A 13,089-nucleotide genomic window follows, 5' to 3' on the forward strand; every position below is an offset into this window, starting at 1 on the left:
AAGCTGCCGTTGGTAATGAGGCGTATGTCTGCATCACACAACCGACGGTGAGCAAATGCGTACAGCAGGTGTTGGAGGCAATTTGTAAGCAGAAGGGGTGGGTTCCGTCGTCATCTCTGTGACACACAGCTACATATAAATAAGACACGCTTATGCTGGCAAAGCACTTTATTTTCCCAGCAAATGGTACTTCGTGGTCGTCTTCCGTTTCCCAAGGGGAAAGAAACAAAGAACCACTCGTCACATACTGCAACACCTCACCTTTTGGCATTTTTGTCATCGATTGAAAGAGCCGAACACCACAGACTTCAACAAGTTGTCTTTGTAGATTTCATACCAAGTGCTTCTTGCAAGTTCGCTCGGCAGGCACGTAGCCTTCACTGCATTCGTTCACATTTTTCTGTGCACTTAGGTCAATCGCACAAAAGCTTGATTTCTGGCGCCGTGTAAAAAAACTATAGCACAGCGTGGAATCGGCTGCTTTCGTGCAAAGCGGCTTGACGTTTTACCGCTGTCAGCACTTCCCCGTGGCAGTAAAAGTTACCCACTAGCAAATTTAATAGCACATTATCAAACTCTTCGTTTTGCTTGAAATTTCTGAACTTTAAACGCAATGTTTTGGCAAAATAAAATATTAGTTATTTTGATCGCTGCGTATTTCTTAAGCCTTTATACAAAAATTTAGCAGACGGCCCTTCGCCGTGCAAATAAATGCTCTCAAGGCGCCGCCCTACTGTAATTGGCTGATATTCCTCGTTGCGTCAAACGGTGACGTCTCTTCGTTTCGTCATTTTGAAGTCACTGTCAATAACTTTTGACAGAATTTGTGACAGTTGCGTAATCCAGCCCCAGACCATGGTTTGCGGACAAATTGCCTGTGCTCACATTGCTTGCAGGTTCATGTGGCTCTACTTCCATGCAAGTGTATCCTTTAAAAGCTAGAGGCTACGTTGAGGTGTCAAGTTCGAGACAGCATTGCTCGAGCGCTCCACACAAAGGTGACGCAGACTGTACACCACTGCATACCTGCCAGGTTCACAAAGAAGGCACTAGGGAGATCTGACTGGGGGAAGGGGGAAGCACAGAGAAAATTCCCGGATGAGCGTACGGAAGCGGCCTAGTCCTGCTAGAAGAAAAACCAGCACAAGTGCAGAACCAGACCCTAGCGCCACGCTTGAGCCGCGCGAGACAGCGGCGGCGCTGCATTTTCATAAACTGGAAAATCAAAGTGGTACTGCGCTCAGCCGACTATGCTCTTTAGACTTTTCACTGCTCACGATGTCAATTGGTGTCATGCAGTAGGGGCCTTCGAACCATGTGGCCAGACCTGAAAAAGGATTTGGCCAAAATTGGCCAAATATGGGTGCGTTTCCGGGAGATTTTTGTTTTTGTCGTACAGCCGTACAAAAGCACAGAAAATAAAAGTCTCCCGGATAATTCAGGAGACCTGGCAGGTATGCAACTGGTCGCTGACATGTGCTGTACCCAACAATATCTTTCCATTATAGTACCTGCACCATGGAGCTTCCTGTGTTCACCAGCCTTTTAAATAAAGCCTTGTGTATGTGATGATGCCTTGGAGAATACAGAAGGTTCTGTATTATCGAACTCAAAGGGGATGGTGAAATCGTTCAATACATAAAACATGGCAGTGGACAAGCTAATATGTAGAACAGAAGCAAGAATACAGTTCGCTAAATGCCAGTAGGCCTAGTATGCCTCACATGGATGCTGCAGCGGACCGTGGTTTGGAACCAGACACCACCTGTCATAAAACACCTAATTCTGTTACCAGAACGCTATAAGTAGAATAAACGCTCATTAATATTGAGGTACAGTTGGTTTCCATAAAGCCATTGGTCAGTTAGATTGGCTTCGCAGCATCAAAAGCGGTGTGCCGAATGCTGGCTTCCTTGTATGACAATGGTGTTGCGCAGAAAAATGGGTAGACACCCCACAATCTCATCATCATGTGATTTTAAAATGCAGGTGCTGCAGCATATGTCCAAAGCCGCGCAGCCTATAACTTGCACAAACATTGTAGGCAGCTGCAAGGTTGTCTTCAAATAGCAAGAAGAAATTCGCACTGCACAGACCCTAAAAGATGTTTAAGACAACTTTAGCATTCTGTATACTTTCTGAAAACGCCAATGTTCCAAAAATGGAACGTGGAAAAAAAAAAAACATGTTTAGTTAATGCAAATTTGGCTACATTTTTTTTTCACTGTTATTTTAGAAACCATATGTGAATTTTAAACAGGAACTTTTGCCCTTCAAACCTTATTTCATAGTGCAGCATTCAAAAGGTTAATCAGACACTGTGAGTTTGATTACTGTGCAACATCAGATTCACAGCATAAGGTTGATAACTCGGGTCAGAAAGTGCCCCTACATATTTAGGTATAACACCAACAACTATGTGACTCAAAATATATACACTGATCTTAACAAATACGGCAACCACAATGCCTACAATGTACTCTGACGGCGACGTATGAATTTATAGAAAGGAGAACACATTTCATTGGTCTAATCGGTGCCTGGACACCACCGACTGGTGGTGAATACATAAAAGAACACGTTAGCGAGAACACAAGTGTTGCGATGGCATGAAGAGAAAGGATTAGCAATAAGGAAAAAGAAGGCGTGCCCTTCGAACCTGCAAATAGCCTGGAGAGAGGTCTGGAAAGAGCTCTTTCAGGTTCTCGAACTCGGCCGAAACTGCTGCCGCTGAGGGCTCCGCACCACCGCAGGCTCCTTGCTCTGCTCCATCTGCACTGGCCCTGCTGCTGCTAGCCTCAGTATTAGCGATGCCATTCGTCAACTGGAAAGCAGGAACCTTGGGCGTACGCTTCGGGGCAGCAGCTGCATCCTAAGAGGAAAAAGCAGTCAACACTTGATGGTTACTGGCAGAGCAGACAACTCGGCACATCTGTGGCCCTGCTCAAGGAAATTGGTTTATGGTTTATGGAGGTTTAACGTCCCAAAGTGACTCAGGCTATGAGGGACGCCATAGTGAAGGGCTCCGGAAATTTCGACCACCTGGGGTTCTTCACCGTGCACTGACATCGTACAGTACATGGGCCTCTAGAATTTCGCCTCCATCAAAATTCGACAGCCTTGGCCAGAATTGAACCCGCGCCTTTCGGGTCAGCAGCCGAGCGCCATAACCACTGAGCCACTGCGGCGGGTTTGCTCAAGGAAATTAAACAAGCAACAGTATCCATATGAAATGTACAGCCTACATCAGCCTTGTGTAAAACCTTCCAAGCAATGCATTGCCCTCCAAACTGAGCGACACCTTGCCACAGCTGGTAGGTTCTGTAGGCAATGCTTGCACAGAAGTTGAGCAACATAGACTCACAAACCAGGTGAGAAACAGTACCTTATCTGAAAAACGTCGCTTACTGTCTAAATTCAATTTTTATTGAATGGCGCACATTACATGACCGCTCTATGCAATGCTGATGCAGACTGTACACATGCAGACTCTAAGTTCAGACCTGGTTACATAGGATGTTTCATTCTGTTCAAGACACTGTGACTGATTAGTTAGGTCACTAATTACAGCATGTTCGGTAACTATTCACTTCATATTCTCAAATACGCTTGAATGAGGTACTATTCGCTAGCCGGATAACCCAACCTCTAGCACCCAACCGCTGCATCTATTATGGAATTTAAAAAACAATCCGTGTCAAACACAATGAGACACCTTGCATACAATTAGGCATAATTTTCTGTCCCCCAAAGCCTGCAATGACTGTATAAATGTGACAAAAAAAGAACACGAAAAGTTATGCACAAGGTTAGCAAAAGAAGCAGACCTGCACAAATGGCCCGCTCCTCACTACAACCAAGCCATGCATCAACAGCTAAATTCACTGGTGAGCCTACTGACTAACAACTTCTATAAACACAAGCTTTCGTAACAATATTATCTAAACCAAAGTGAGTTCGACTAAAGTCAACAAATGATGTCAGTGTGGTATTTTTAAGTCGGGGCACATGCACCTAAAGCTTACTAATCACACACTACACCAGGCTCGTTTGGACTCGGGTTTCTTTGTACCCACTCACATGCACACAGATAAGACACATCAAGCCACATTTGAATTCAACCTCTCAGGTGTGTGGGTCAGCTGAGTGAGCAAAATTCAACGAAGGCCGAAGCAAGCCCAATTAAATCGCCGAGTAAGCGGGTTTCATCAAGGATGAGTCCAAACTAGAAAATTTCTCATATATGCGGGCACAAGTGAGTTTTGCTCATTTGTTCAAGCCATGGACGACTTACCTGAGCTTGAAGCAGGTTACTAGGAGGTGCACTGCCAAGCTCAATGTAGACAGTGCTGATGCTTTGAAGGATGTACAGGACACGTGTGTTATCTCTGAAGACCGAGTAATAGTCAAGGAAAAAGGATGTTTACATAAAAATCAACAGCAGAGTATGCACATAAACCCTCGAAACACCCAAGAGACTGAACAAACATGAGTAAGAGCGCTTCTCATACCACCAAGTAGCAATGCTGTAGCATATTTCGTAAATGTGCAAACTTTTGCAAAAGCACTTTCACCATTTCCGGCAATGACAATTTGCGCAGCAATAATAATAAAAAAAAACTAATGGCTTCTAAACATAGGTTTACACAAACTGCTACAACAAGGTCTTAATGTTTATGTTTGTTTACGTGTGTTTAGGTGGCACCAACACTTCTTCGCTTTTCATTACATTTGTATGACTTACACTGCCCTATTTTCAAATCCAACAATGCTGCTCACCAAAGCAACATCGTTAGGCATTCAGGCAAGGACTAGGTTGCACCAACCAGCACAAAGCACTAATCGTTAATATATGACACAATCAGCCAAGAAGGAATAGCTCCACTCAAAATGAAGGGCACGCAAAAGGATACACAAAGAAGTTGTACTGTTCAAACATGCCAATATCTTCTTCAACAGGGTATCGTTGCTGGTAGGAAAACACGAAACTGCATAGAAGCAAGAGGAAACTCAGCATGAGCACATCGAGTACAGCAGCAGTATTTTATTAACATCGAAGAAGTTTTTACTCTTTGATTTTATTTCAACTGTCAAATGTTTATCTCATTGTCTGTTAACCTACTAATGTATCTACAAAGACCAAGTTCAATTTTGACGGGACATGTAAGGAAAATGCCATAACTGGGCATAGAGTAGAACTGTTCAAGCAGAGCCAATTTGTATGCAATGATGGGGGTCTGACATGCAATATTACCTTTTGCAGAAGGAAGGTTGAAGTAGTAGCAGGTTACTGCTACTTTGTGTTCTGTAGGCCACCTGATTTCACCTACATAATTGCTTTTCTCAATAATGGTACTCCTCAGAGACAAAGAAAGCTTTAAAGGGACCCAGAAAGGGGCTCTCAATAAAGTTGCAATATGTCTGGGGTGTTAAACGAAGCCGCTTCATAATTATCCTCCCGCAAGATGTATTTTAATGCGTTTTGTGGAAGCTGAGTTATATGCAGACAAAATTTGAACTACCGCGTCTTCGCGCCGTTCCCTGTCCTCTCGCACGGCAAAACGGCGGCGCTCCTCCGTCGGCCCAATCTACTCAGCCCCTCCCCTACCTCTGCCGGCTGCGGCGCGCGCAGAGTGGCCACGGCCGCGGTAACGCGCGACGTCTGAAAGAATTTGGAGCTGTGGACCAATGATAACCCCCGGCTGCTGACGTCACTTGCACGACGTGACGTCGAATGCCAGGTTTTTGCGCGAAAGCCCGGCACCGCGCGTCACCGCGAGGTGCAAGAGCGGGAATTTTTAAAAATGTATTGTAAATTTCCCGCTCGCTTTTGTGGTATCGTACGCGGCATGGACACTCGGTGGCCTGTGCTCTACATAGTGCAAGCATTTTAAAGACAAGCTCAAACATTCCTTTCAGGGGCTCTTTAATGTGAGGAAGAGTGAATGTCAGAAATACGAGGACAGTATTCCCACCATCACTGCCCAGTGTCTTACCTGCTATTAAAATATGACAAAAAAAGAAATTCAGCATAACAAATTGTTTGAATTAATGAAGTACTTCACGCTTGATCGCTTTTTCCTCCACTGAACACACTTCATATTTCGCCTTGATATAAGAAGTGCAGCAACCGTGAAATATCAATGCATAAGCCACCCTTTGTTAAATAGTCCAAAGGGTATGCTTCTAGGCCATGCTGAATGGTTTGTTAATTTTTTATGCATCGCCAGCATTTGGTATTCATTGAAACAGGAGAATATCTTCCTTCAAGGAGTTAGGACTGCCATGGATACTAAGTGAGCACCACTCACTGCAATGGCAGTGTAATGAGTACGGGTTGGACTGTTAGGATTTTATTTCATGAAAATTTGGCACACTTTTTTCGGTTTTTATTTCAGGACACTGCTACTTTGCTATTTTTCAGCGAATATTATTTTCGATGTATAAAATAGTGACTTTATTGGTGACAATGTAGCAATTCTGTGTGGTTAAAAGTCTATCTCAGTATTTTTTTAGCCTGAACAATTTATTTACCAGTAATTAACATGCGAATTGTATGCCTTGAAGGAAAAAATTTCTACCCTCATTAAAAGAGCATTTCAAGTTAAATGAAGACAAAATGGAAGTGGAAGTTTACTTCTAAGAATTAGGTTGACATGTTATAGTTGGGTTGTCACGCTTCGTTGCGCGTGAAGGCGAGGCATCACGTGGTCTGTGTGATGATGGCAGTGATGAAACTGCTGCTCAATCGTCGTGACAGCCACATACTTTTTCGTGACGCCCATTGGCGTTTTTGTATGAATGTCCTATATTAATTTTATTAATCTAATTAACCAACTAACTGCTCTAATCAGGTGATGACAGTGAAGAAACAGCTTAGCTAGAAGACAGCTAAGAGATGATGCTCCCCGGTCTGCAGAGGCATCTAAGGTAGTGAAGTAATACCTCAAATCGCACAACTGTGCAATCGCAAAAGAAACGTTGCATCATGCCCCTGGCTTCCATACTTAGTTAATATTCAACTTAAACCGAGTGTAACTCGCATTCAGCTGCCAGCTAGCTATGCCTTGGAATCCAACAATACTGACCTTTTTTTCGGCAGCTTAAATTGAAAAGTCCAACCCCTAGTTATGAAAGGGTAATCTATCAGCATAGCGTAGTTTTCAGTCCATATAAATATGAAGAAAAAGCCCTAGCAATAAATGTCTTACTATCCTGATGCGCGTACATATAATAAAAATTCGCCATGTCTTACTATCCTGAAGCACATACAAGTAATAAAAATTCCCCTAGTGCATTCCAAAAAAACATTAAAATTCTGCACTACTTACAGAACTGGTCTTTCTAAACAACCAAGGCGATTTTTATGTATGTACACAGCTTAGCTTAGTATCACAAAGGGTGTGCATTACAAATCTGATATAAGAGCAATATAAAAAGCAAGCGATCGAAGAGAAACGGGTTTGCCCCAAAAATCACTCACTGCTTTTCTGTCAAGCAATTGCAGATAACTTCAAAGAAGGATTCAAGGTAAGGAATTTCTTGCCCAACTTGCTTCGCTTGCCTAACATGCAGGAAAAAAAAAACGACAAGAGTATAAGTGACATCACTGGCTGGTTCTACAACAACTCTGCTATTATTTGTCGCACAACATGGTTCCCCGGCCAATGACAAAAGACAAAAACAAATGGAATGGAACACAATCACAGTAGTAATACACACAGGCCCACTGGTTAAAGAGCATACTTTAACTGAGTTGATCAGGTCACTCTGGTTGGCTTAAAAGCCAACAGAAAATAAACTTCTGCGCACAATACACTGAAAGCTTTTTGGAAAACCTTAACCACAGATCATGATAAAGAAGGAGAATATCACCAGGACATGACATTTAGTACTTCATTTTCAATTTCCCTAATACATTTTCCTTGTATTTCTTGTAATTATGAAGCCCCAGACTTTGCTCATAGCAACAACAAAAATGTATACCTGTGCCAGTTACACGACGCATCATGACTTCAGTAGAAAGAGTCCCCCTGAAAACAAGCACTTACAATGCTTCTACAATCCGGAAAGTCATCCTGAAATTCGGGACCATGGCTGAAAGGGTGTTCAGCTGAATTCTAGAACATTTCGTTTCCTTATAGGAGTACAGACATGGAATTTTCTGTTGCATGTTTTCTCCTTTAAAATGTCACATCAGACATAACATGAATCACTTAGTGGAATTTGATCCAAGTAGTAAAAAATTTATAACTGAATTTCTTTTCTCGTCCTGTTTCGATTTTAGTTTCCATAGCTGAATGCTGGCTGTGATGCTAAAGTTGATTTCAGGTCACATGAGGTGTGAAGAACTTGCAATATAATCACGTTTCACTGTTTTATTTCGCTATACGCCTGCCCTAAGAGCTAGGTGACAATGAATAAACAAGCAGCTATAAGTTTTTTGTTATGCCTCATATGACCTATAACAGTAGAATCTCGGCTGATACAAATTCGCCAAATGCCCCGGCCAGAGTGCACTGTGTGCAATAGGCAGAAATTCGGATGTTACAAACTACCTTCTGCCCCACTGCAGTTGATATGAGCGCGCGAGCCACGACTGCCCTATTGAGCACTAAGCACTTGCTGCCCGTACATCGGTGACGTCGGGATCACCGGTCACTTGGTGCGCACCGCAAGCAGTGAGTGGTAGCAAGTGGCCCGTACATCACCGAAGCCCCACGGTGCACACCGTGAGCAGTGAGAGGTGGCACGCAGCTTGTGCATCGCTGATGCCACGATCGCCAGTCGTGCGGTACGCGCTGTGAGCTGCAGCACGTGACCAGCACAGCGCCAACATCGCGAGTCAGCAGCGGGGCACGGTAATAAGCAAAACTCATCAGCCGAAAACAGATGTGCGTCAATTCTGCATATGAATGGTGTTCGTTTTGGGTTCGTTTGGGGAATATTTTTCATGACCTTGTGAGGTTCGTATGGTTGAGATTCTACTGTACTAAACTTCGACATTATAGCCAAAATGCGGCTACTAAAAAAGAAATTGAAGAATAAATTATTTACCAGGCGTAAGTGAATTCCACGTGGCAACTGACATTTACTAAAGTCTTGCCCGTCGTTACGAACACAACTAAAATTTGACGTCTCTACCCTTTTATAGAATTCAGCCCCATGTCGAAAAAGAGCATCACGTCCCCGTTTATCTAGTGTGAAAAGCTGTTTCTTAGCAGAGGAACTCAATTAACAGTTTTGTATTTAAAGCTAGAGTGTAGGACGTCATGGGTGATGTCCCAAAGCCATGCACCATGATTGGCCTGGAGGTATGTGGAGACATCCATGCCAAATTTGCCTGCCGGTGGGAGCTGAACCCACAACCGGCACACGATGCATGCAGTGCTCATCAATTTAGCTGCTACCTCAGCTGTTCTCCCATCCGCCATGTTCAGTAAAGTGTAGCTTAACCTTAAAAGCTTTCATCAGTGCCATGCCCAACCAAATGGCTAATGTGGTACGTCCTATTTCATGCTGCAAGTGTCACATACCTTGTAGAAATGGTGCAGTAAATTTACTTGCTCCTCAAAAAGCCGGCATGACTTGTAGAACACAAAAAGTATCTTTTTTTTTTTTGCTCTCAACAGTACTCCTTTCAACAAAATTTCCGCATCTGACATCCTTGAAAGGTTATCTATTGAACTAGACTGCCTTAAAATCGCGGTCTGTAGTTTGTTAACAGCTTTGCTAAGCTAGAACTGGGAGTGAAGGTGCTGAGAAATATGCCATCAACTCTGCAGGGCCACTCACCCAAGCTCGATAAGCGGCTGCAAGCACGACTGCTGCAGCAAAGAACGGAAGACCTTCAGCACACAAGTCTTTGCATAGGAAAGCCGCTTCTTGACCATCGAAAAGACCCTGAAAGCATACCAAAAACATAGCGCAGCTTGTAATAGAAAGAGAGAGAGAGACAGAAAGGCAGGGAGGTCAACTAGGCAGCGCCCGGTATGCTACCCAACACGTGGGAAGGGGAACAGAGGGAGAGATAAAAAAGGGGAGAGAACAAAGGGATATGATCACTTTTCCACATGTCCGTTGGCCGTTACTTGCAGGGTACACAGGGCGCACACTGATAGTTCACAATCTCGCACTCAGTCCTGAATCCTCCAAGAACTTGAAAAGTGCCTTCAAAGCTGTCCTCTGCGATGAAGGCGTACCCCAAGGACCCAGAATCTTGGCTTCAGTAAAAGGCCGAGGATCTAAACGGCGGAGTGTTGCAGCCAGGAGTGCACGCTCACGCTAAAACCGAGGGCAGTTACAAAGAAGGTGTTCTATAGTCTCGTCGCGCCCACTGATCTCACACGCAGGAGAGTCTGCCATTGCGATTAAGAGGGAGTAGGCAAATTCCAATAAAACAAATGAGCAAAGCAGCTGCCATACCTGCCTGTTTACCTGGAGTAGATATACAGAGTGATTAAGTGCTCAGGCATGTCCCTGTTTCAAACGTACTGAAATTATCAATGTCTGTAATAAGGCCAAAACAATGCAGCAATCGCTTGCTTATTAAAACTTCCAATTTTAAGTTGGAAATTTCATAATGTTCTTAAAGGTCCCTTTTAAATAAAACGGGCCAACATGTACCACGAGTAGCTCTGTTCAATGCATTATTGAATTTGGCCATTTTTTTTTTTTAGGGGCTGGGTGTTGGCATGTCCTGCTTTGGTGAAGGGATGGAACCCAAGGCACGTAGCACCTCTTGAAAAGCAGTTGAAGTCCCGTATGCTAAAAAGATTGAGTACCCCTTGTTTTGCAATGATGTGTTCGACTCAGTTGATGCATGCATGATGTTCAATGGACTGTAACGCATGTTGTTTTTGAATGAGAAGTGCTTTCTGGCCAACAACAGTGGTGATGTTCAAAGCCTTCAGGATGAAACTGCAAAAATCTCAAAGCTACACTTAAAGCCCCCACTTAACAAATCACTGATGAAGCGATAAATGATGCAAATAACCTTTTTTTATTTTAATGAGCTAAAAACACCGCTCCTGAGTGATGGTGATGATTACTGTATAAACGCGTGTAAGGGCCGCACCCGTGTATGGGCCGCACCCCGTTTTCATTAAGGAAATATTACTGAAAAATAATACCCCTGTAAGGGCCACACCCAAACTTTCCACGACTCGCATGGGAATAGCCTTCGAAATGCACGTGCCGTGGCCTCCGCGATCAGCTCCGCTGCGAACAACAGCGCATTTGATCACGGAGGCAACGCATGTGCACAGGAGCTTTCAGGTGCCGCCCACGGATGGTGCCTGAGGCGGCGGCTTATCATCATCATCAACTTTTTTCTCTGTTGCGAGCTCCCACTATCCATATCGGCATCAGTATCACCAGCTCCACCCTTCTGCGGCTGTCAAAGGCACGGAAGTTAAGGCAGCGTGGTAGTTCGTCGTCGTTGTGGCTTTCATGCGCTGTTGCCGAGCGTTGCAGTTTTAGCACGATAAAGCAAGCACCTTAATAGCTACACAGCTGAGACTTTGCTGTCGAACACGGCAAGTGTGCGTGGCAAATTTGACATGGCCGAGAAGTGCGTCCGACGATGGTGCAACCAAAAGGATGCACTGAGGAACACAAGCTGTAAGAAGCGTGCCTTCCGAGGCAAGCCGTGCAAGTTTCCTGAACAGGAAGAAGAGCTGCTCTGCTAAGTGATGGAAGCACGGAACGGCTACGCGTTGACAGCGGAATTGCTGCGCCACTTGTTGTGGGATGAGTGTGCACCAGAGCACAGCACCAGCTCGGAGTCGGAATACTCCGCGAGTGACGACTGTACACAGAATAAATGCCGCTCATTTCCAGATTGTTGTGTTTTCACTTTTGATTTTTTTTTTCATACATCACGTGGATGGGCCGCACCCCGAAAATTGGCCCTCAAATTTGGAAAAAAAAAAGTGCGGCCCTTACACGTGTTTATACAGTATTACCAACATAACCATGTCCTCCGCAGGACAAAGGCTTCTCTCACTGATTTCCCATTGCCCCTGTCACTGGAAACTTCCTATTCTCATGTGCCCACCAGACTCTGCTAACTCCTACATTGTTTCCCTTCTGTTGGAATGCACTCCATAACCCTAAGGAAACATTGCTTATTTGTTCTCCACCTATGCGGCCACCTTGTTGCACTACGACTTCCCAAGCTCCGAAGTCAGAGAAATGAACAATCAGAGAGCTGGACAACGACACATTCTTGTCTATGAGAGTGCCTATATGCATACCCACAAACACAAAATCTGATTTCGCAGCCAAAATGCCACACACACACTAGCTGCAAACATGATGTTAACACAGTACTAGAAAAAAAAACAATTGCTTACGGCTCAAAAGACTTCACTGCATTGCGACGGACAAGCTCTTCCTTCAGGGCAGGAAAAGTAGCATCGAAAAACCTTGATAATCTGCACAAAAAACAACAAGAGGAAAGGAGTCAGCACCATGATGCCTATTTTACAAAGGCTAAGGCAAGACAGCAGGCAACAAGTGTATTCGCGAGTGTGCTCTTTGTTGGTTAATGAACATACTCTAGATTTTCAAAACAGAGACAAATATCAGCTAAAATAATAAAACAAGACACATACAAGCAATCACATTCTCATGTTTATTATTAGAGAAAATTATTGGGACACACTAACTGCCGCCTATGCAGTCACAGACTGTACTTAATAACAGGCACCATATTAACATGGCACGATCAACCAACATACAGCATAACAAGATGCAGTGTTCTCTAGTGAGGCTAGAAGTTCAGATGCGTTGGTTATTCATGTTCTATCAAAAAACCAGTGCAAACAAATACGCAGAACACCCGCCGCGGTGGCTCAGTGGTTATGGCGCTCGGCTGCTGACCTGAAAGACGCGGGTTCGACCCCGGCCGTGGCAGTTGAATTTCGATGGAGGCGAAATTCTAGAGGCCCGTGTACTGTGCGATGTCAGTGCATGTTAAAGAACCCCAGGTGGTCCAAATTATCCGCAAATTATCCGCAGCCCTTCACTACTGCGTCCCTCATAGCCTGAGAGGCTTTGGGACGTTAAACCCCATAAAACCAAACC

The 13,089-nt window shown here is 44.2% G+C and overlaps 1 protein-coding gene across 2 annotated transcripts in view; it reads right to left on the bottom strand.

Annotated features, from left to right (window-relative positions):
- The window catches only part of LOC144124915 (activating signal cointegrator 1 complex subunit 2), a 76,755-nt gene that overhangs the window by 17,422 nt on the left and 46,244 nt on the right, over window positions 1–13,089 (bottom strand). For both annotated transcript variants that reach the window (XM_077657862.1, XM_077657863.1), the window contains exons 8-13: window positions 12,357–12,437; window positions 9,796–9,903; window positions 7,484–7,564; window positions 4,914–4,988; window positions 4,295–4,388; window positions 2,660–2,872 (exon numbers count right to left, since the gene is read on the bottom strand). In XM_077657862.1, coding sequence (XP_077513988.1) covers window positions 2,660–2,872; window positions 4,295–4,388; window positions 4,914–4,988; window positions 7,484–7,564; window positions 9,796–9,903; window positions 12,357–12,437 — 652 coding nt within the window. The remainder of the gene's footprint in view (window positions 1–2,659; window positions 2,873–4,294; window positions 4,389–4,913; window positions 4,989–7,483; window positions 7,565–9,795; window positions 9,904–12,356; window positions 12,438–13,089) is intronic.

The sequence above is a fragment of the Amblyomma americanum genome, chromosome 3 (genome assembly GCF_052857255.1).
Source record: "Amblyomma americanum isolate KBUSLIRL-KWMA chromosome 3, ASM5285725v1, whole genome shotgun sequence".
NCBI classification, from domain to species: Eukaryota; Metazoa; Arthropoda; class Arachnida; order Ixodida; family Ixodidae; genus Amblyomma; species Amblyomma americanum.